This window comes from Lathamus discolor, chromosome 3, assembly GCF_037157495.1.
Source record: "Lathamus discolor isolate bLatDis1 chromosome 3, bLatDis1.hap1, whole genome shotgun sequence".
In the NCBI taxonomy this organism is placed as follows: domain Eukaryota; kingdom Metazoa; phylum Chordata; class Aves; order Psittaciformes; family Psittacidae; genus Lathamus; species Lathamus discolor.
This window is the reverse complement of record NC_088886.1, coordinates 28,515,339-28,537,547: the sequence shown is the minus strand read 5'-3', so window position 1 is coordinate 28,537,547 and position 22,209 is coordinate 28,515,339. Positions and strand designations below refer to the sequence as shown.

Here is a 22,209-nt window from a genome sequence, read left to right as displayed (position 1 = left end):
TAAATCACTTTAATCTCCATGCCAGCCTCTTTCCTGACATGCTGTTGCCCTTGGAGGCAGTGTGGACCTCCCAAAAGCTGAGGCAAGCGCCCTGCCTGCCCAGAGTCAGCCCATCTCCCTCTCCTCTCTCCTTCAGCCACTTACTCTCCTTTTTGCCTCCAGACCAGGAGCTGAAGTTGTATGACTGGTGCTGTAACCAGGCTGGCAGCGCCCACCTCTGCGCCCGCTACAGTGAGAAGAGACCAAAGATTGGCTGTGATGGATACCAGTTACCTGGCATGGGTGGGTTTGCAGCCTGTGTGTGCTGGGGTGATGCTGTCTTGGTGACCAGGGCTGCAGAGGGGAAAGTCCCAGCCACTCCATTGTTAAGGCAGCAAGAACCCCACACAGATGAGGGATGGGGTTTGGGATGTCCACATGCAGGCTGTGCTGTGCTCTGGGCTGCACTGGGTTGTGGGGAGCATCTCTGCATCTCACTTAGCACACAGCCATCAGCGTAGTCTGGGGGTGACAGCACCAGGAGGGGAGGAGTATTGCAGCTAATGTGGTTATCGGTGTAAGCTGATGTGGGGCTTTATTGCAACCCCAGCAGGTTCCTCAGAGGAGTCAGAGAGCTACTCGGCGGAGCAGAGAGGTGAGTGGGACTGGGGATCTCCTCTCTGCCAGCCACTTTCCTTTGTCCCTCTCCCCCCACATGGAAACTCCTCCAGGGCTCCCAGCTTACCTTAGGCTCTGAGGGAGGAGATGGATGAGCAATTCCCATTTCTTTTTCTTTGCAGGTGGAGAGGATGAATAACTGTGGGACTGCACACCAACAGCATGGTCTGGGCTGCAGCTGATCCTCTGAGTCCTTTGCTCCTGCTCATCCACTGTGTCCCTGCACTATTCCCAGCACCCATCACCCTGCCCACCACACAAGGCAGCTCACTTGGCCAGTGCCTGCTCCACTGGCACGAGTTCATGTTTCTAACCCAGACTTGTCCCAAGAACCAGTAGCTTTAGTTGCCCTTCCCCAGATGCAGCTGAGTGGGTGCTCATGGGCACCTCCTTGCTGGCAGGAGATGGGCAGGTACCCCTCACCGCATACACCATTTCTTTCTCCCACTACATCCCACCACACCTCCCATGCAACTGGGGGAGGCTGGACCCTTGGCACCTGTGGAAGGGGTTTTTGCACCTTGCATGGGTTGACTGCGTCCAAGCCCCTGCGTGCCATGGTGTGCCAGGCCCACCCCATGAGCTGGTCCTGTCTTGTTCCCCATATCTTTGCTGGGTATGTGAGGGCAAAATGCAATTTCATGATCAGAAATTGGGAGAAAAATAATTATTTTGTGCATAAAAGAGCATCTGCCTTTCTTAAAAAAGGAAAAAAAAAAAAAGAATAAACCCTTTTCAATCTTGTTTAGTCAATAAAGCCTCCTAGGGGTCTGAGCATCACTGTCCTGCAGCAGCTGTGTCCTCTGCTGAGCCAGGATGGGAGGCAGTGGTGGGGGCAGGCTTGAAGCAGCAGGATTGCAGGATGCTTCTGCCCTTGAAGTTGGTGCTGGGGATGTGAGTGTCCAGGCTGAGGCCAAGCCAGGCTCCAGGGATGTGGGGCTGGAGTCAGGGTCTACTAGGGTCTGATACACCCACCTTAGGCATCTTCCCTCAGCAGGGGCATTTGTGGGGACCATAGCCCAACCTGCATGATCTGAGCCACTGTGAGCGGTGCCTGGTGAGAGCAGTGTGGGGGAAACTTACAACTCTGTAGGGAGAATGAGGGGATGGAGCAATCAAAGAAGCTACATCCATCTTGTTTTTGGTCCTGTAAATGGAACCAGCAGAAAACAGGAACTTGAGAGCTTGGTGACAAGGAAGGAGGGCCAGCACATAGGCACCATGGGGTGCGGGCAACTTAGCAGCATGCCATCATTGTTGATTTATTCTATTTTGTTCCTAATGGGCTATAATCACTGCATTGTCCCACCTGACCATATCAGTGGCTCTGCTAGGTCTGGTTATGTTGCACTAGAGCATATGCCAGTGCAGACACACTCAAGGACTACCGCGGTTGCGTCTGCAAGGTCCTCAGTGGAAGGTAAAATCCTCTTGCTTTGGCCACCCACTGTAAAAGCACATTTCTGATTCAATGAAACCACTTCCTCCAGAGTGAGTCCTCCCGCAAACACCGGGCTCCAAAGGACAGCTGCCAGTCCCGTGCCTCCATGCAGGTGCTGTCGCTGGAGACCTTGAGAGCGGGTGGTGGGGCTGGAAGCAGCAGCCGGCTCCTCCGTGAGCCCAGAGGTGCTGGGGCAGGACCAGTGGCAAGCTAAGGCTGCTGGGGGGGCTGGCTTGGAGGCCTGATGTGGGGTCTCTGGATCCTCATCTGTAAAGAAGGGACAAGCCACACTTTCTGTTGGTGCTGCTCTTTGTGATGAGCTCAACAGCACTGACACCAATGCCAGTCAAGGCACCCGTGATGCTCCAGCATGAGACATGGCTCCTGAGCATCTTGGAGGCTTAGGGCTAGGACATCTGTCCCCATCCCACAGCCCCCCATTCCAACCCACCACGGGGACAATAACCCCTGGGCATACCTGGACTAGGGGGCTAATGGGTTGGAGCTGCAGTTCCCAAAGGCTTTCCATGGAGCGAGAGTGGGTGGGCTCTGCTTGCTCTCCTGCCATCGTCAGAGCTGGAGTGGGGAAGATGATCAGAGGTCAAGGAAGACTGGGGTGAAGCAGAGCTGGTGTGAGGAGGCGTTGCAGGGATGTACTCACAGGAGAAGGGCCGTGGCATCCAGAAGGTGTCCCTGGCCCTGGGAGGGGAGAAAAGAAAGGGGATGACATGTCAGGGGAGGCTGGGAGAGCCCCTGCCTGACCTTGCCTCCTGACCAGCTCTTTCTAGACCAACATGAATGGCAGTGGAAATTATTTGTATGGCATTCAAATTAAAACTAAATAGAAAGCCTGAGCACTAGGTGGGATGAGGAAGAAATGCAAATATTCCCTGACATGGGGAAAAAAGGTAAGCTAATGTTCAACCCACTGATGCTATCATACCTCTGAGCAGCAGATGACTGGGAAGATGCTAAAAGATCACCCAGCCCAGCCTCTTCCCCATGGCAGGCTCCCTCTGCCCATGCTCGATGGGTCCCACCAGCGGTGGGTCTTCCAGAGATGGATTTTCCACCAGCTTTTGCTGCTGACACCCAACCTTCTTTCCCTGCTGCACCCACAGCACCACCCACAGCAGTCCAGCCTGCGGCTCACCCCTCGTGCTGGCGGCGCTGCTGGTGGCAGAGGTGTGAAGCCAGGCAGACGATGGCGAGTGAGAGGCAGAGCAGGGCCAGGACTACCAGCAAGATGCTGAGGAAGGCAGTGAAGCTGATGGTCAGCTGCTCACACCGGGCACCAGCCGGGGAGAACATGGAGAAAGGCAGGCAGCTGTGGATAGAGAAACATGAGAGGTGATGGAGAGGTGTGGGGAGAAGCAGCAGTGCCAGAAGGCTTTGCACATCCCAGAGCTGCTGCTACCTGCAGGTGGGACCCTCAGGCAGGTGCTGACACTGGCCACCGTGCTGGCAGTAGCCCTTCTTGCAAGGGGAGATGCAGACGAAGCCAACGGTCCCCACATAGTGGAGCTGGTATCCTTTGTAGCCATACAGATTGCAGGGGAAATAGTGCCTCAGCTCAGCCACTGTCACTGGGGAGGGAAGGCATGGATTCATCACCTCCCTGAGCTGGATCCATGCCTGGGGACTGCTGCCCACCCGCCTCCACTGTGGTTGTTACATGAACCCCGGGGCACACAGGGTGATGAGGACAATGGGGGCAGCAGGGTCCTCCTCCTGGGCTCCCCTGCAACTCACACTTCACCAGGTCAGTGATGTTGTCACGGTGCAGGTGCTGGAAGAGGAGGCGAGTGCCTGCCTCCCGCTGTCCCCGGTGCCTGTTGAAGGCGCCCATGATGGCCCCCGGCAGCTCCTCGTTCAGGAATTGGATGACAGTGCTGCGGCTGTCATAGGCAAACTCAGACACCACTGCGAAGGTGAAGCCATCACTGTCTGTCCTGCGGGGAAAAGGTGGTGCTGCTGGCAGAGCTGTTGGTGCATCACAGAGTGACCGAGACCTACCGTGCCTCAGTTTCCCCATTCGGTGTGTGGTAAAGAAGGAATGAGGCAGGAGATGGAAGGTGCCATGGGGCTTGTGTCTCCAAGGGTTTATCAGCATCAGTGGATAACTGATGGAACTGTGGATCAGGTGGAACTGCCCTTTGTGTCCCAAACCCCATGGCCCCACGCCCAGCCTTGCTCTGCTGGCTCTCTGGGGTGGGCATGAGGCTGCTCCACAGCTGACTCACGCTTGGGTGATGTTGATGTTGCACTGGAAAGCCTTTACCTCCAGGGAGGCCAGGATGGCTGTGACCTGTGGTGGAGGAAATGGAAGGGCATTAGGGAGAGGCTGAAGGGCAGCGTGGGCACTGTGGCCAAGCCTCAGGGGCTGCTCTGGCCTTCCATTCACACACTGGGGACCTGGCACGGCCTGCAGCCAGCACCATGTGGCTGGCGCTGCCTCCCTCCAGCCCTATGGATGCATTGGATCCCTGTGACTCTCACAGGAGGGGAGTGCAGAGGGGCATGGGCACCCCAAGCTGCCATGCTGCCCGGTGTGCCGGTGCATCCCCTCCCGCAGCCCATCCCCTCGGGTGACGTACAGTGCCATTGACTTCCTCGGCAGTGGCGTTTCGCAGCGTCCTGGCCCGCAGCCGGATGCTCCTCCGGGGCAGGCCTGCCGGGGGGAAGCACAGCAGCGGCTCTGCATCTCTGCACCGGCGTGAGCGGGGTTGGGGCTCACACCCACCGGGCACAGACACCCACCTGCGCTGGGCAACGGCCGAAAATCCCCCCCTGCCACCAGGCAGCGCCGGTCAGTGAAGGCTGGGGGGCAGGAGCAGCTGGGGGTGCAGGTGATGGGGTGCAGGTGGCAGTGTCCCCCGTTACTGCAGTATCCCGTGGGGCAGGAGCGGGAGCCGCAGGCTGAGCCACAGCTTGGCCCCTCACCTGCAGGATGGGGAGCCCAGGTCAGGTTGAGGCACAAGCCTGGCTGCAGAGGCAGAGAGCCCCAGCCCACTGAGCCATCCCTAGCTGCTCTGTAGCGCCTTTTGTACAACTTTCAGGTTTTTTGGGTTTTTTTAAACACATTAGGACTTTTCGTATAAATTCAGGTCCTCAAGGAAAAGCCCTGCACCTCCTCCTCCCAGCCGAAGCCTTTCACCCTTGGGAAATTCCAGCTTGCTGCATTAGAATAAGAGCAAAACCCATCACTCACCCAACCCTCCTCCCCCCAGCCACCCTAAAAACCAGATTTTATTTTAGCCCCCACAACCTCTGCATGTGCATTTGAACTTTGCTGGGATGAGATTATTTTTTTTCTTTCCAAAGAGAAAAATTGCATGCGAATATTTTCCCTTCCCAGAGGAATACTGAGACCTGCGGCCTAGGAGCATGAGCAGTGGCTGGATTCCGATCCCTTCTGTTAAAGACAGCAAGGGCTTGTGTACAGAGCTCAGCCAGCTCCCCCTTCTCTCTCCCAGTCTGGGTTCCATGGGAGCCCTCTTCCACCGAGGCCCAGGGGATAGTGGGGATGAGAACAGTGCCCGTACTCACCCTCCTCACCAGCTGGGCAGAAGCAGGTGTAGCTGCCCACCGTGTTGGTGCACGTGGTGTTCCCCGGGCACACTGCCCCCCGCGCGCACTCGTCGATATCTGCCAAGGCAATGCAGCATGGCACTGCGAGGGGCACCTTGGTGGGGATCCCATGGGTGCCCCCGTGGCCATGGCAAGCCCTCGTCACCTGAGCAGTGCCGCCCATCACCAGTCAGGCCGGCCGGGCAGGGGTCACAGCCAGCAAGGGAGTCGCAGCGTACCCCAGGGAAGCATCCCTGGGCACAGGGGTCTGGAGGGTCCTCGCAGAAGGGACCTGAGTAGCCGCCCTCACACCTGCAGGCTGCCAACTGGAAGGAGACGGTGATGCTGGCTTAGGGGACATGAGGAGGATGGATGGACAGAGAAGAGAGCTGTGGGGACAGGCACGACGTGGCACTGGCTTTCCAGCACACTACCTGCAGGGAGGAGCCCCCAACGGTGACGGTGCTGCTGTAATCACATTCCTGGATCCTGCTGCAGCTGCAAAGTGTGAAGTGGAGCTGGAGGAGGGCAGAGAGGTTGTTGGACCCAACAGCCTCCAGGTCGATGGTGAGCGGGGCTGTCCCACGGGGCTCCCATGTCAAGGTGCCACTCTCTGCCGGGGGAGAGGTGGGAGTTAGAGGAGGTGGCAGTGGTCTGGTGGCCAGTATCCCCCCATCCCATCCCCGCTGCCTCATCACTCCTTCCTTACCTGATATGTTGAGCTCTGGTGAGAGGTGGGGGACAAAGTGTGCACCCAGCCCCATGGCACGGTACTGTCTCCTGACCCTTTCTGTCCTGAAGGCTGTGAGTGACGGATCACCAGTGATGATGGGAGGGAAGGCATCTGAGGAAAGAGCAGCCCAGCACACAGCTGGTTGGTAGCTACATGGCTTTGGCACATGTTGGCTCTGAGTCCCTTGTGGTGAGGACAGGACCCCAGGCAGGTGCTGCCATGACTGCCCACCGACAAGGCCCTCCTGTTGCACAGTGTGGTGGCATCTCCCAGGCTTTGAGACCAGCCAGCCAGGCAATGCAACTCCGAGACCTTGGTGACTTCTCTCCTGACTCACATGGAGCAAGAGAGGACAGCGTGGGAGCAGGGCACTGCCCAGTTACCAAAACTATGGCCTCTTAGAGGTCCGCTTACTGAGTACTGTCTTCTTCTGCTGGAAGTCGGCTGTGAAGCTCTGGGTGGCCAGACCCAGCGCCATGTCCCCTGTGCTCAGTGAATCATAGATGCACTCCTTGCTGCCGTGGCACTGTGAGGCGGCCAGCTGGTACTGGTTTTCATCTTCCTGCCGCAGCTGAGACAAGAAGATGGGTGTGAAGTTCATTGCTGGTAAGTCCAGAGGCTGAGTAAACAGGCTGTGCCCTCCAACAGCCCCTGCAAGAGAGTACACCATGGGTATGGCCTTGGGTTTTTAAGGTTTCTTGTATTTTAAGTATCATTTCCACAGAGCAGTGAGGAGACCAAAGGGCTTCCCTGGTGTCACTTCTGCTCAGGCAAGTATCAAAATGCCTCCAGCCAAAGTGTAGCCAGAAGGTGCAGGAACAGGGGAATCATCAAGGCAGATCCCGAGCCTGAACATACAGGTCAAACCATAGCTGTAGATCTCCTCCTCACTGCTGTTCACAGGGATGCTGGTACCATTTGGCATCTGGAAGTCATCTGCAGGGTCATGGTCCCACACACCTGGTGAAGCATCACCAGAGGACTGAAGTCTCCCCAGGGTTGACCTCTCTGGTGCTGGCCCATGTTTAGTTTAGACTCAGGGGTCCCTGCCTTCAAAATATGTTGTCCCCTCCTTCCCCCCCCCCCCCCCCCCCCCCCCAGTTTTTTCCAGTCTGCTTTAGGGTGGGAAGGGGACTTTACACCCTGGCTCTGCAGCAGTGCCACAAGTCCTCACCCAGGAGGCCCTTGGTGCTGTTGCGGTATTGATCGGGAAGGCTGCAGACCATGCTGAGGATCCTGGAGGTGGCTGAGATGGAGATGGCAATGGCCCCGTCGAAAACAGCCGTGATAGAAGAGGCATTGACCAGCAGGACACCAGGGCTGTAGTACACCTCCGCACCCAGGTCTGCAAGGGAAGGAGAGCACAGAGGGAGAGTCCATGCAAGGCTGGGGTCTGAAATGATGCCCCAGAATTTGTGGAGGGGAATGCTCTCCATCTACCCTGGCTGAGTGGGGATGGAGACACTCATCACTCCTGTGGATACTTTTAACATTTAACAGCACAACCTGCTCACCTGGGGCATAGGAAAATTGGATGGTTTCATGGTTCAGGAGGACTTGGATATCACCCCAGCTCCCCAAGGTCCACTCAACCTGCAAATCACAGTAGATGTCCTGGTCAGCCCCTCTGCTCATCCCTTCCTGCCATCCCCCCATGCTGGGGACACTTGAGCTAAGCTGTGTCCCCCTCCAGCCCTGGCAGAGAGGCTCAGTGCAAGGGCCATTCACCAGGGCTGGATGTGCTCTTCATTCCCTTTAGAAGCTCAAACTGATACCCAGATTTCCTCTACTCACTGTTGTTGTGGTGGTGGAGATGTACTGGGCAGCAAAGGCCACGAAGTTGGTGGCCTGGGCCATGCCAGTCCGGACTGTGCGGCCGTGCAGCACAAAGCTGGTCTGGGCATCACTAGCCAGCAGCAGGTTAAAGTCCCCAAGGCCATTGAAGGTGTAGGTGAGTCCATCCATAGTGGTGATGTGTGGGTCCCCAAAGGCACCAGCTGTGGTCCAAAAGACATGGAGCCATTTTGGGGGAAGGAAAATAAGCCTGGTGTCAGGCAGGAAACGATGGTGTCATTTCATGGAGGAGAGCAGCTCCATGGAGGATGCTCTCCAGAGGGGATCTGTGTATGGACATGTCACCCACCCAGTACCCTGGCACAGAGGAGGCAGAGCCCTGGGGACTCACCAGGGGTGGGTGGCACATATCCCTCGCAGCCAACCCTTGGTCTCTTCTCAGCAAACCTTGCACAGAACAGGGGCTTCCCAACGCGCCGGCAGCACCAGTCGAATGCCTCCAGCTCCCCATCTGAGGGGTAAGGCAGCTGGGCGCCGGGGGTGTCGGGGTCCCCACTGCGCTGGCAGAGCGCTCAGTGTTTGGTGTGTAAAGTGTAAAGGCAGTGCTGATGCCCACTTACCAGTGGCGGGGTGAATGGGGAGGCTCCATGATCTCTCCTGCCAGCCTTCAAGCAAGCTCCCATCTCGGTACAGACACCGCACCCCAGCTCCTGCCGGGCTGGGGGATGCAGTGCGCAGCATCCTCACTGAGGGGTCTGCTGGGCCTGAAATGGTGCTGGAGTATGATGGCCACCCGAAAGCAGAGGGGACCACATACCCGTGGCTGGCTCTGGGGGTGCTGCGCTTGGTACCTGCACTGTGGTGGAAGCGGGGGTCCAGCTCTGCCTGTGGCCAGGAACAGGGGCATGGTGGCAGCCGAGCGTTCCAGGCTGCTGGTGATGGCTCTGCATCCAGCCACGCCAGGCACCGCAGCCTGTAGTTCACCCGGGGGCGGCTGTCCAGCCTGTAGATCCACAGACCACGCACATCTGGGAGCAACCAGAGAACAGCACCGCCCCACTGGGATCTCACCTTGTTCTGAGGGGGATCCCGTGGGACAACCGTCCCTGGCCATTGACCTCACAAAAAAGTCTCCAGGCTCCCTCTAGAGCTGGCTTGGCTGTAGCAAGCCACAGCAGGACACAGGACACCCATGTTCTGCTCTCAGAGGCCAGCCCTGGCTCAGTGGCTTTCCTGGCCCATCACCTCACAGGGGCAAGTCCTGGGAACATGCTCCCAGAGCAGAGCACACGGATCCCTCCAACCTGACCTGCCTCATGGACTCCCCCCTCGTCATACCAGTGCTGGCGCTGCTGTGCTGGTCAGGTCTGTACTTGACAGCCGCTGGCTTTTGAGTCAGCTCGTTATTTTGGGCATAGCCATTGCCGCTGTGTGGAGACAGAAGGTTTGGGGGTCACCCTCCTAACACAGCCCTCCTCCTCTCCCTGTAGAGCAGCTGGGATAGGAATTGCTATGGGAAAAGGGTTTAAATGGGACAGGGTTGCCTTAGGGGTGGGAGCTGGGCTTTCCTGGGGGGAAGGTCTCAGATGGTCCCAACGTAATGCTGGGAGAAATCTCTGCTCCCCCAGAACACAGCCACACATGTGCACAGCACCTGGAGAAGCCAATCAGCACATTGTCCGCAGCCAGCTTGGCGTAGTCCCACCGCATCCCGCCATCCTGGTACAGCAGCAGGGCGAAGGAACGGTTCCCATCAGTGGTGAGGATTGCCTGGTAGGTGCTCGTCTGCAGAAACACAAGGCACTCCCTTAGCACCGCCAAAGCCTCCCCTGCTCTTCCTGCAGTGCAGACTGTGGTGGTGAAACCTGAAACACCCGCATCAAGGTACAGGAGACCAGCAGCCCAGCTCTGCGCCGGCCATCACTGGTCACAGTCCCCCCTGTCACCTGATTCCCACACTGCTCACCTGAGTGTCATTGCTCTGGGAGGGGTATGCTGGAGCCTTCTCCCATGTCACCTTCAAGGTCCATTTTGCTGTGTAGGGGATTTTCAGGTATTTCTTGATCTTTGCTTCCACATCATGAACAAGGGGGTCTCGGCTAGAGCTGAGTGTGGAGTACTCCTGGTTGGCAAGAGAGAGAGTAAAAATGGGCAAGCTGGGAGCTGGGGTCTCCCAGGAGAACACCTTTGGTTGCCCTGACCTGGTACCAAGTAGTGCCGACACCCCGGGAGAAATCTGCGTCGTCCCAGAAGGCGGCCACCATCGGCAAACCCTCTTGGCCACTGAAGCCCTGGGGAGGTGGGTTGGGATTGGAGGGGACGTAGTTGTCCGTGGGTGGGAAAATGATCTGTCCATTATCTGTAAACTAACCAGAATAACTTGTTCACTGCTGACATCCCAGGCAGCTGCTGGGGAGGCTTTTAGCCCTCATGGGTGAGCAGAAAACAGGCGTTTTTAACTGGAAAAAAAAATCATATTCAATGAAATTCAGTTTCTGCTGCATTTCTGTGGGATATTTTTCTACCAAAGAGCCTGCACATCCCTGACATGCTCATCGAGGTGGGAACTCACGTAGAGAGCATCCTGCAGTGAATTCCCGAAGGGGAACCCGATCTCTGGCTTGAACAGGGGGGAGTTAAAATCCACTGTCCTCTGGACACACTCCTGGTCCCCTTCCTTTGTGCCGAAGGGGTAGAGCAAGGCTGCCAGCACTGAGACGGAAAGGAGAAAAACCATTAATGTCTGTTCCATCCTTCCTATAGCCAGCGCACACTCACCTGCTTGCTGCCTGGGTGCTGCATCTGTGCTCCCCCTGGACAGACCATCGCTTGGATGGTGTAACCCAACTTTCAAACCAGTTTTTAACCTGGAACAGGCTCCCAGAAGTCCCATTTCATCTTTCACCATGAATCTGGCAGATTAATGTGCTTTGTGGATGAACTGCCCCAGGCTTGTCCATAGGTACCCTCAGCCATCATGATGCTTCAACATCTGATTAACCCCTTCCTGCTCTATGCTTTGGGATGCAGAGAATCTACTTACTTGTAATCCCACTGGTGGGCCCGAGCTCAGGGGCAGGATTTCTGTGAACAGTGGTGGAGTGGGAAGATGTGCTTGATCTTGTGGCCAGTCCCCTCTGTGTCCCAAAGGCAGGAGCTGGGACACTGATAGGTCTGGTGGTAGCAGCTGGTCTCAAAGATACGGTAATGCCTGCAGCCAGGACATCTCCTGCCGCCTTGGCTGGACTCACTGCAAATGTGGGTGCAACACCTGCAGTGCTCCCTGGAGAGACGGTTTTAGATCTGACTGCAGTGGTGGCTGTGGATATGTCTTCAGACATGGCTGTGGTTGTATCGGCAGTGATGGCTGTAGGTATGTCTGCAGGGATGCTTTTCCTTGTGGTTGTGTCTGCAGTGATGGCTGTGGTTGTATCTGCAGTGATGGCTGCGGGTATGTCTGCAGGGATGCTTTTCCTTGTGGTTGTGTCTGCAGTGATGGCTGTGGCTGTGTCTGCAGTGATGGCTGTGGTTGTTTCTGCAGTGGTGGCTGTGGCTGTGTCTGCACTGGTGGCTGTGGTTGTTTCTGCAGTGGTGGCTGTGGCTGTGTCTGCACTGGTGGCTGTGGTTGTGCCTGCAGTCATGGTTGTGGTTGTGCCTGCAGTGATGGCTGTGGTTGTGTCGGCAGTGGTGGCTGTGGCCATGTCTGCATTCATGGCTGTGGTTGTGCCTGCAGTCATGGTTGTGGTTGTGCCTGCAGTGGTGGCTGTGGATGTGTCTGCAGAGGTGGCTGTGGGTCTGTCTTCAGTGATGGCTGTGGTTGTGTCTGCAGTGTTGGCTGTGGTTGTGTCTTCAGTGGTGGTTAGGTTTGTGTCTGCAGAGGTGGCTGTGGTTCTGTCTGTAGTCATGCCTATGGGTCTGTCTGCAGTGGTGGCTGTGTCTGCACTGATGGCTGTGGTTGTTTCTGCAGTAGTGGCTGTGGTTGTGTCTGCAGTGGTGGCTGTGTCTGCAGTGATGGCTGTGTGTCTGTCTGCTGTGATGGCTGTGGTTGTCACTGCAGTGATGGCTGTGGTTGTGTCTGCAGTGATGGCTGTGGTTGTGTCTGCAGTGATGGCTGTGGTTGTGTCTGCAGTGGTGGTTGTGGATGTGTCTGCAGAGGTGGCTGTGGTTCTGTCTGTAGTCATGGCTGTGGGTCTGTCTTCAGTGGTGGCTGTGGTTGTGTCTGCAGTGGTGGCTGTGGTTGTCTCTGCAGTGATGGCGGTGGTTGTATCTGCAGTCATGGCTGTGGGTCTGTCTGTACTGATGGCTGTGGTTGTGTCTGCAGTGGTGGCTGTGGTTGTGTCTGCAGCGGTGGCTGTGGTTGTGCCTGCAGTGATGGCTGTGTGTCTGTCTGCAGTCATGGCTGCGGTTGTGTCTGCAGTGATGGCTGTGGTTGTGCCTGCAGTGGTGGCTGTGGTTGCGTCTGCAGTGTTGACTGTGGTTGTGTCTTCAGTGGTGGTTAGGTTTGTGTCTGCATGGGTGGTTGTGGTTGTGTCTGCAGAGGTGGCTGTAGCTGTGTCTGCAGTGGTGGCTATGGCTGTGTCTGCACTGATGGCTGTGGTTGTGTCTGCAGTGATGGCTGTGGTTGTATCTGCAGTCATGGCTGTGTGTCTGTCTGCTGTGATGGCTGTGGTCGTCTCTGCAGTCATGGCTGTGGCTTTGTCTGAAGTGATGGCTGTGGTTGTGTCTGCAGTCATGGCTGTGGTTGTGTCTGCAGTGATGGCTGTGGTTGTGTCTGCAGTGGTGGCTGTGGTTGTGTCAGCAGTGGTGGCTGTGGAAGTGTCTGCAGTGATGGCTGTGGTTCTGTCTCCAGTGATGGCTGTGGGTCTGTCTGTACTGATGGCTGTGGGTCTGTCTGCACTGATGTCTGAAGCTGTGTCTGCACTGATGGCTGTGGTTATGTTTGCAGTGATGTCTGTGGTTGTGTCTGCAGTGATGTCTGTGGTTGTGTCTGCAGTGATGGCTGTGGATGTGTCTGCAGTGATGGCTGTGGTTGTGCCTGCAGTGATGGCTGAAGCTGTGTCTGCAGTGATGGCTGTGGTTGTGTCTGCAGTGATGGCTGTGGTTGTGTCTGCAGTGATGGCTGTGGTTGTGTCTGCAGTCATGGCTGTGGTTGTGTCTGCAGTGATGGCTGTGGTTGTGTCTGCAGTGATGGCTGTGGTTGTGTCTGCAGTCATGGCTGTGGTTGTGTCTGCAGTGATGGCTGTGGTTGTGTCTGCAGTGATGGCTGAAGCTGTGTCTGCAGTGATGGCTGTGGTTGTGTCTGCAGTGATGGCTGTGGTTGTGTCTGCAGTCGTGGCTGTGGTTGTGTCTTCAGTGATGGCTGTGGTTGTGTCTGCAGTGGTGGCTGTGGCTGTGTCTGCAGTGATGGCTGTGGTTGTTTCTGCAGTGGTGGCTGTGGATGTGTCTGCAGTGGTGGTTGTGTCTGCAGTGATGGCTGTGTGTCTGTCTGCTGTGATGGCTGTGGTTGTCACTGCAGTGGTGGCTGTGTTTGTGACTGCAGTGATGGCTGTGGTTGTGTCTGCAGTGATGGCTGTGGTTGTGTCTGCAGTGGTGGCTGTGGATGTGTCTGCGGAGGTGGCTGTGGTTGTGTCTGCAGTGGTGGCTGTGGATGTGTCTGCGGAGGTGGCTGTGGTTCTGTCTGTAGTCATGGCTGTGGGTCTGTCTTCAGTGGTGGCTGTGGTTGTGTCTGCAGTGGTGGCTGTGGTTGTGTCTGCAGTGATGGCGGTGGTTGTATCTGCAGTGATGGCTGTGGGTCTGTCTGTACTGATGGCTGTGGTTGTGTCTGCAGTGGTGGCTGTGGTTGTGCCTGCAGTGATGGCTGTGTGTCTGTCTGCAGTCATGGCTGCGGTTGTGTCTGCAGTGATGGCTGTGGTTGTGCCTGCAGTGGTGGCTGTGGTTGCGTCTGCAGTGTTGGCTGTGGTTGTGTCTTCAGTGGTGGTTAGGTTTGTGTCTGCATGGGTGGTTGTGGTTGTGTCTGCAGAGGTGGCTGTGGCTGTGTCTGCAGTGGTGGCTATGGCTGTGTCTGCACTGATGGCTGTGGTTGTGTCTGCAGTGATGGCTGTGGTTGTATCTGCAGTCATGGCTGTGTGTCTGTCTGCTGTGATGGCTGTGGTCGTCTCTGCAGTCATGGCTGTGGCTTTGTCTGAAGTGATGGCTGTGGTTGTGTCTGCAGTCATGGCTGTGGTTGTGTCTGCAGTGATGGCTGTGGTTGTGTCTGCAGTGGTGGCTGTGGTTGTGTCAGCAGTGGTGGCTGTGGAAGTGTCTGCAGTGATGGCTGTGGTTCTGTCTCCAGTGATGGCTGTGGGTCTGTCTGTACTGATGGCTGTGGGTCTGTCTGCACTGATGTCTGAAGCTGTGTCTGCACTGATGGCTGTGGTTATGTCTGCAGTGATGTCTGTGGTTGTGTCTGCAGTGATGTCTGTGGTTGTGTCTGCAGTGATGGCTGTGGATGTGTCTGCAGTGATGGCTGTGGTTGTGCCTGCAGTGATGGCTGAAGCTGTGTCTGCAGTGATGGCTGTGGTTGTGTCTGCAGTGATGGCTGTGGTTGTGTCTGCAGTCATGGCTGTGGTTGTGTCTGCAGGGATGGCTGTGGTTGTGTCTGCAGTCGTGGCTGTGGTTGTGTCTTCAGTGATGGCTGTGGTTGTGTCTGCAGTGGTGGCTGTGGTTCTGTCTGCAGTGATGGCTGTGGTTGTTTCTGCAGTGGTGGCTGTGGTTGTGTCTGCAGTGGTGGTTGTGTCTGCAGTGATGGCTGTGGTTGTGTCTGCAGTGGTGGCTGTGGATGTGTCTGCAGAGGTGGCTGTGGTTCTGTCTGTAGTCATGGCTGTGGGTCTGTCTTCAGTGGTGGCTGTGGTTGTGTCTGCAGTGGTGGCTGTGTGTCTGTCTGCTGTGATGGCTGTGGTTGTCACTACAGTGGTGGCTGTGTTTGTGACTGCAGTGATGGCTGTGGTTGTGTCTGCAGTGATGGCTGTGGTTGTGTCTGCAGTGGTGTCTGTGGATGTGTCTGCGGAGGTGGCTGTGGTTGTGTCTGCAGTGGTGGCTGTGGATGTGTCTGCGGAGGTGGCTGTGGTTCTGTCTGTAGTCATGGCTGTGGGTCTGTCTTCAGTGGTGGCTGTGGTTGTGTCTGCAGTGGTGGCTGTGGTTGTGTCTTCAGTGATGGCGGTGGTTGTATCTGCAGTGATGGCTGTGGGTCTGTCTGTACTGATGGCTGTGGTTGTGTCTGCAGTGGTGGCTGTGGTTGTGCCTGCAGTGATGGCTGTGTGTCTGTCTGCAGTCATGGCTGCGGTTGTGTCTGCAGTGATGGCTGTGGTTGTGCCTGCAGTGGTGGCTGTGGTTGCGTCTGCAGTGTTGGCTGTGGTTGTGTCTTCAGTGGTGGTTAGGTTTGTGTCTGCATGGGTGGTTCTGGTTGTGTCTGCAGAGGTGGCTGTGGCTGTGTCTGCAGTGGTGGCTATGGCTGTGTCTGCACTGATGGCTGTGGTTGTGTCTGCAGTGATGGCTGTGGTTGTATCTGCAGTCATGGCTGTGTGTCTGTCTGCTGTGATGGCTGTGGTCGTCTCTGCAGTCATGGCTGTGGCTTTGTCTGAAGTGATGGCTGTGGTTGTGTCTGCAGTCATGGCTGTGGTTGTGTCTGCAGTGATGGCTGTGGTTGTGTCTGCAGTGGTGGCTGTGGTTGTGTCAGCAGTGGTGGCTGTGGAAGTGTCTGCAGTGATGGCTGTGGTTCTGTCTCCAGTGATGGCTGTGGGTCTGTCTGTACTGATGGCTGTGGGTCTGTCTGCACTGATGTCTGAAGCTGTGTCTGCACTGATGGCTGTGGTTATGTCTGCAGTGATGTCTGTGGTTGTGTCTGCAGTGATGTCTGTGGTTGTGTCTGCAGTGATGGCTGTGGATGTGTCTGCAGTGATGGCTGTGGTTGTGCCTGCAGTGATGGCTGAAGCTGTGTCTGCAGTGATGGCTGTGGTTGTGTCTGCAGTGATGGCTGAAGCTGTGTCTGCAGTGATGGCTGTGGTTGTGTCTGCAGGGATGGCTGTGGTTGTGTCTGCAGTCGTGGCTGTGGTTGTGTCTTCAGTGATGGCTGTGGTTGTGTCTGCGGTGGTGGCTGTGGCTGTGTCTGCAGTGATGGCTGTGGTTGTTTCTGCAGTGGTGGCTGTGGTTGTGTCTGCAGTGGTGGTTGTGTCTGCAGTGATGGCTGTGGTTGTGTCTGCAGTGGTGGCTGTGGATGTGTCTGCAGAGGTGGCTGTGGTTCTGTCTGTAGTCATGGCTGTGGGTCTGTCTTCAGTGGTGGCTGTGGTTGTGTCTGCAGTGGTGGCTGTGGTTGTGTCTGCAGTGATGGCTGTGTGTCTGTCTGCAGTAATGGCTGTGGTTATGTCTGCAGTCATGGCTGTGGTTATGTCTGCAGTCATGGCTGTGGCTGTGTCTTCAGTGGTGGCTGTGGTTGTGTCTGCAGTGGTGGCTGTGGCTTTGTCTGCAGTGATGGCTGTGGTTGTGTCTGCAGTCATGGCTGTGGTTGTGTCTGCAGTGATGTCTGTGGTTGTGTGTGCAGTGATGGCTGTGGGTCTGTCTGTACTGATGGCTGTGGTTGTGTCTGCTGTCATGGCCGTGGTTGTTTCTGCACTGATGTCTGTGGTTGTGTGTGCAGTGATGGCTGTGGGTCTGTCTGCACTGATGTCTGAAGCTGTGTCTGCAGTGATGGCTGTGGTTATGTCTGCAGTGGTGGCTGTGGTTGTGTCTGCAGTGATAGCTGTGGTTGTGTCTGCAGTGGTGGCTGTGGTTGTGTCTGCACTGATGACTGTGGTTGTTTCTGCAGTGATGTCTGTGGTTGTGTCTGCAGAGGTGGCTGTGGTTGTGTCTGCAGTGGTGGCTGTGGTTGTGTCTGCAGTGATAGCTGTGGTTGTGTCTGCAGTGGTGGCTGTGGTTGTGTCTGCACTGATGACTGTGGTTGTTTCTGCAGTGATGTCTGTGGTTGTGTCTGCAGAGGTGGCTGTGGTTGTGTCTGCAGTGATGGCTGTGGTTGTGCCTGCAGTGATGGCTGAAGCTGTGTCTGCAGTGATGGCTGTGGTTGTGTCTGCAGTGATGGCTGTGGTTGTGTCTTCAGTGGTGGTTAGGTTTGTGTCTGCAGGGGTGGCTGTGGTTGTGTCTGCAGGGGTGGCTGTGGTTGTGTCTGCAGAGGTGGCTGTGGTTCTGTCTGTAGTCATGGCTATGGGACTCTCTGCACTGATGGCTGTGGTTGTTTCTGCAGTGATTGCTGTGGGTCTGTCTGCAGTGTTGGCTGTGGTTGTGTCTGCATTCATGGCTGTGGTTGTGTCTGCGGTGATGGCTGTGGGTCTGTCTGCACTGATGGCTGTGGTTGTGTCTGCAGTGGTGGCTGTGGTTGTGTCTGCAGCGATGGCTGTGGTTGTGTCTGCAGTGGTGGCTGTGGTTGTGTCTGCAGTGGTGGCTGTAGTCGTGTCTGCAGTGGTGGCTGTGTTTGTGACTGCAGTGTTGGCTGTGGTTGTGTCTGCAGTGATGGCTGTGGTTGTGTCTGCATTCATGGCTGTGGTTGTGTCTGCAGTGATGGCTGTGGTTGTGTCTGCAGTCATGGCTGTGGTTGTGTCTGCAGTGATGGCTGTGGGTCTGTCTGCACTGATGGCTGTGGTTATGTCTGCTGTCATGGCTGTGGTTGTGTCTGCAGTGGTGGCTGTGGTTGTGTCTGCAGTGATGGCTGTGGTTGTGTCTGCAGTGGTGGCTGTGGTTGTGTCTGCAGTGGTGGCTGTGGTTGTGTCTGCAGCGATGGCTGTGTTTGTGTCTGCAGTGATGGCTGTGGGTCTGTCTGTAGTCATGGCTGTGGTGCTTCCTGCAGTGGTGGCTGCGGTTGTTTCTGCAGTGATGGCTGTCTTGCTCCCCGCAGTGATGTCTGTTTTGCTGTTTGCAGTGATGGCTCTCTGTCTGTCTGCAGTCATGGTTATTTTCTTCCCCCAGGCTGATGTTGAAGGTGTTTTCCAGAAGGCAGGAGTTGATGTGCTCACTGCCTGTCTCATGACATGGTTGCTCACAGCTCCGGGCAAAGTGATGCCTGTTTCTGGCTCTGTGAGAGTCTTTCTGGCTCTTGCCTCCCCACTTGCATGGAATCCAAGCAGAGATGAGGGTACTGTTGCTGGCTCCCCTGCTGGTCTGTGTGCGCTCGAGAGGGGTGAACCAGGCACCAAGATGGCAGGGCTGGTACTGAGCACACCCCAGGTCCTTGCAGCTGTCTCCACCAAGGGGCTGGGTGCTGCTGGGTGTAGGACAGGTTGCCCACCTCCACCTCCCTTTATGTGCATTACAGCGAGGGACAATGCACTGTTGGTGGTGGTGGCCTTTGCTGTGGCAGGTATCACGGCTGCAGTGGCCCCAGTCATCGCAGAATTCTCCCGTCCGGCTCTGGTGCCATGTAGGATGCTGTCGCTAGGGAACATGCTGGCAGCTGGTGTGTTGGCTGGGCTTGTGCCACCATTGGAAACAGGCACATAGATGCTGTTTGTGCTGGCTAGGGGTGCTGCACCCTTAGCACCGCTCTGTAAAGGGGCGGTGTCTGCCTGAGCAGTGGTAACCCCAGCCCCTAACCGGGATGCAGCTGTAGTCTCCCACATGTGTGTGTGACCAACAGCCAGTGAGGAGCTCTCAGCAATGGGCTCATCCTCAGTGACTGGGCTGTGAGCTTTCAAGGCTGGGTCTTGTCTACTATTGGTGGCCTCATGGAATGGCCTTGGGGTGACAGTGGAGGTACCGCGGGGGACAGCAGAAGAGGGTGTTGTTGTGACCCTGTCCAGCCTCGCGTCACCTGCTCCTGATGCTGGATGAGTGATGGTGACGCTGGGGGTGATGGAGGGTGCTACCACCACTGGATGGGTGCTCCTGGTCACAGGAGAGGACACACTGACCTCTGGCTCAGCAGGACTGTGAGTGAGACCAGGAACCAGCTCTGGAGCTGTAGGTGACACTGTGCCCATGATGGCCACTGCTGTAGGGCTTTTACTGCCTGGGCCAGAGTGTGCCAACAAGGTGGCATCACCACTGCCTGGCTCAGCCACCCCAGCCATGGGAGTGGGCAACCCCAGGGGCAGTCCCATAGACTTGTTCCTTGTGGTGGGAGAAGCTGTGTCCATGTCCAAGTCCTTGCCCATGTCCATGCCCATGGTGGGCTCAGCAGTGTGATAGTTGTGGTCCCAAGCAGTGACATGGGCTGTGGCAGAGGGTGATTCCGGCAGGGCAGTCTCCAAGGTGGTGCTGCCACTGAGAGGGATGCCTGCCACAGCACCCACCCTTGTATTTTCAGCCGGGGTTGAGCCTGGAACTGCCTGCGTGGTGCTGCCATCTTCTTTCAGCTGGGACTTGTCCCTGCCCCCCTCCGTGGCTGTGTTTTTGGGGGGTGGCTGGGGTGTCTTGCTGGTGGTGGTGCTGGTGAGGGGACTGGCTGTGGCTGGTGCTGGGCTTGGGTTAGCCATGGCTGGTGGAGCAGAGTGACCACCCCTGGGAGGCAGGACACGTAGATCCATGGCAGGGCTGGTTTCAGGAGCCTCAGTCCTTTTGGCAGGTGTCCCTGGTGATGATTCGGCACCGATAATTGCATGGCCGGAAGCTGGCCCTTCTGCTCCACCAGCACTCTTGAGGGACGAGGTCATGTCCATGCTGGGTCCAGCTGGAAGGGATCCACCTGTGGCCACCTCTGCTGTGGTGGCCTCAGGGCCTGCTGAGAGCACATGGGGCAACAGAGACCCTGTGGAGTGCAGAAAGGGCACTGGAGAGGGACCAGCAGAGCTATTGGAAGCTACATGAGGGGACAGCTTCATGCTGAGCCCCACCAGGGTGGCCTTGGTCTCCAGGGAAGAAGTAGCTCTTGTGGCTCTGGGTTCACTCCTGATGGATGCCAGCTCAGTGCCAGTGCTTCCCAGAGCTGCAAACAACGGAGTGGGGACTTGTTCTGCAGTGATGTCCATTGCCACAGCTGGTGTGCCTGGAGCTACTGCGGTGGCCTGGGGATGGGTGACAGCATTGGCTCCAGCAGTGCCAAGGGCTCTGCTGTGGCTGGAAGAGAGCATCTCTCCTGTGCCTCGTACAGCACCATGAGGAAGCAGAGGCAAAAGGCCTGGAGGTGGCTGAGTGGAGGGCAAAGGGGAGTCCTGCAGGGCACTGTGGCCAGCACTGGATAAGGAACGTGTCCCTGGCTCTGTAGCCTCGCTGGTGCCAGTTGTGGCAAAAGAAAAGTTAACCTTTGCTGAGGATGTACTTGGGTTGTCTGCAGATGGTGGGGCTGCCATTCTAGCTCCCTCCGTGGCTGAATGGGTTGGGGCACCATGGAGGCCGGTAGCAGGGTTGGCTGGGGCTGCTGCCAGCTTCATGGTGTTGCCAGTGTCCTGAGAGATGCTGGTTGCTGTGGCCAGAGGTGAGGTGGCCTTGTCCAGCCCTAGCACATCCTCCTGGGATGGGAGAACGGCGGTTGCATGTGGCTCAGCAGAGCTCTCGCTGATGCTGTGGACTAACCTCCACATGCTGTGCTTATCCTGGGGGAGCGATGGCATCGCAGTCCATGCTGTCCCCGGCATCGCCTCTGCAGCGATACCATTGCCCAGCTGCACCAACTCATGGGCATCAGTCAATTTGTCAGTTGCTGAAGAAGATGCTTTAGTCCCTGGCACTGGTTGAGCAGCTGGGATGTGTGCCACTGGTAGGGACAGACCACCTGGAGCTGGGGGAGAACCTTTCGGTGCACCAGCAGCACCCGCGGGTGGCTTGGCCACAGTGCCTTCTCGCATGGGAGCAGTTGTTCCCAGGACTGATTCTCCAGGGATACTGTCCAGAGCCGCTCTGGACCCTTCCACGGTTTGCGTGGGAGCAGCACCGCTCTTTGATAGTGGTTTGCTCATCCCCATTACAGTGGGGACATGTGGAGCTGAGGACGATGTGGCTGTAGCTGGTCCAGCAATGCCACCACCTATGGCAAGACCCACTGCATGCCCTGTCGGCACGAGGGAGGGAAGCTGCCCATGCCAAGCGGTGGTGGCAGCTGGAGGGGTGCTGGTCGGGCGGCTGGCAGCACCCGGAGAGGAGAGCCCAGCCCCTGCCTGGGGGTTGCCTTGTGTTGACGGATCCCCGGGGAGAGCTGCCGCAGTGGGAGACCCCTGCTGCTCACCACTGGTCCTGCCTGGGACCAGCCCCCCCGCCACCAGCTCCGGCACCAGGCTGCCTGTGGGGCGAGACAAGGCAGCCCCAGCTGGATCAACCTCACCGCGGCCACAGCAGGCAGGAGCCCGCCCGCAGCCGGCTGCCCGCCCGCCTTACCTGCGCCCGCGGAGCTGGTGGTGGTGGTGCTGCTGCTCCTGCCCGCGGGAGAGGGGTGCTCCGGCCGGGCAGCTGCGGGGCTGGGGAACGCCTGGCACATGCCCACCTCTGGAGGCAGCTCGGTGCTGGCGCTGTCGGCCAAGAGGGAGGTGCTGCCCGGCTCTACCGGGGCAAGCGGCTGCTGCCCCGTCCCTCCGGCTTGCGCTGGAGGCGGAGCGGGTTGGTAACGGCGGGATGAGGGGAAAAAACCAGCCTGGGGTCCCCATCATCCCCATCCCTCCTCCCTGCTGCAGGAGGAAGGTGCTCCCACCCCTTGGGGCTGGTCGCCACCGCAGCACCCACAGCCGGACCAACATCAAGACAGGTACCTTCCCCACAAGTGAGAGACCCCATTTGACCCACAACCGACCCTCTGTTACCGTGCTGATGGTCAGGGAACCATGCTGAGACTGTCAGCAGCTGGCAGAGGTGGGGCGAACCCCAGCCGGGCATGGGCTCACAGCATTCGAGCAGCCGAAGCGTTGTTCGCAGCCCATGACCCCTCGCCCAGATGGTATCGGCCACCTCGTCTGTCCCGCAGCAGTGTGGCCACCCCGGCACTTACCTGGCAGCACCCAGAAACCGCACAGCACGCAGCTCCAGAGTGGCCACTGGCCCCAGCAGCCCATCATGTTTTCTCGACGGC

General features: G+C 57.2%; 2 protein-coding genes across 4 annotated transcripts in view; one reads left to right on the top strand and one right to left on the bottom strand.

Moving 5' to 3' along the window:
- Positions 1-1,437, top strand: part of LOC136011848 (mucin-4-like) — a 13,468-nt gene extending 12,031 nt beyond the window's left edge. Inside the window, exons 10-12 of one of the 3 annotated variants that reach the window (XM_065674306.1) lie at positions 163-282; positions 593-634; positions 780-1,437. In XM_065674306.1, coding sequence (XP_065530378.1) covers positions 163-282; positions 593-634; positions 780-796 — 179 coding nt within the window. In that variant the 3' untranslated portion in view covers positions 797-1,437. Of the gene's footprint in view, positions 1-162; positions 283-589; positions 635-779 lie in introns of all 3 variants that reach the window. The other 2 variants (XM_065674304.1, XM_065674307.1) reach the window with 2 other exon arrangements.
- Positions 877-22,209, bottom strand: MUC4 (mucin 4, cell surface associated). Its single transcript, XM_065670347.1, has 29 exons — positions 22,129-22,209; positions 21,525-21,728; positions 11,239-21,429; positions 10,768-10,907; positions 10,397-10,561; positions 10,162-10,317; positions 9,850-9,980; positions 9,465-9,622; positions 9,047-9,313; positions 8,816-8,959; positions 8,587-8,706; positions 8,196-8,398; positions 7,916-7,994; positions 7,576-7,746; positions 7,260-7,361; positions 6,812-7,052; positions 6,378-6,772; positions 6,103-6,281; positions 5,835-5,994; positions 5,648-5,746; positions 4,859-5,041; positions 4,598-4,769; positions 4,342-4,560; positions 3,851-4,230; positions 3,516-3,684; positions 3,252-3,425; positions 2,760-2,797; positions 2,577-2,674; positions 877-2,365 (listed from the first exon to the last, which is right to left on the bottom strand). Exons 1-29 carry the CDS (start codon positions 22,193-22,195, stop codon positions 2,309-2,311), a joined length of 14,862 nt encoding a protein of 4,953 aa, XP_065526419.1. The 5' UTR covers positions 22,196-22,209; the 3' UTR covers positions 877-2,308.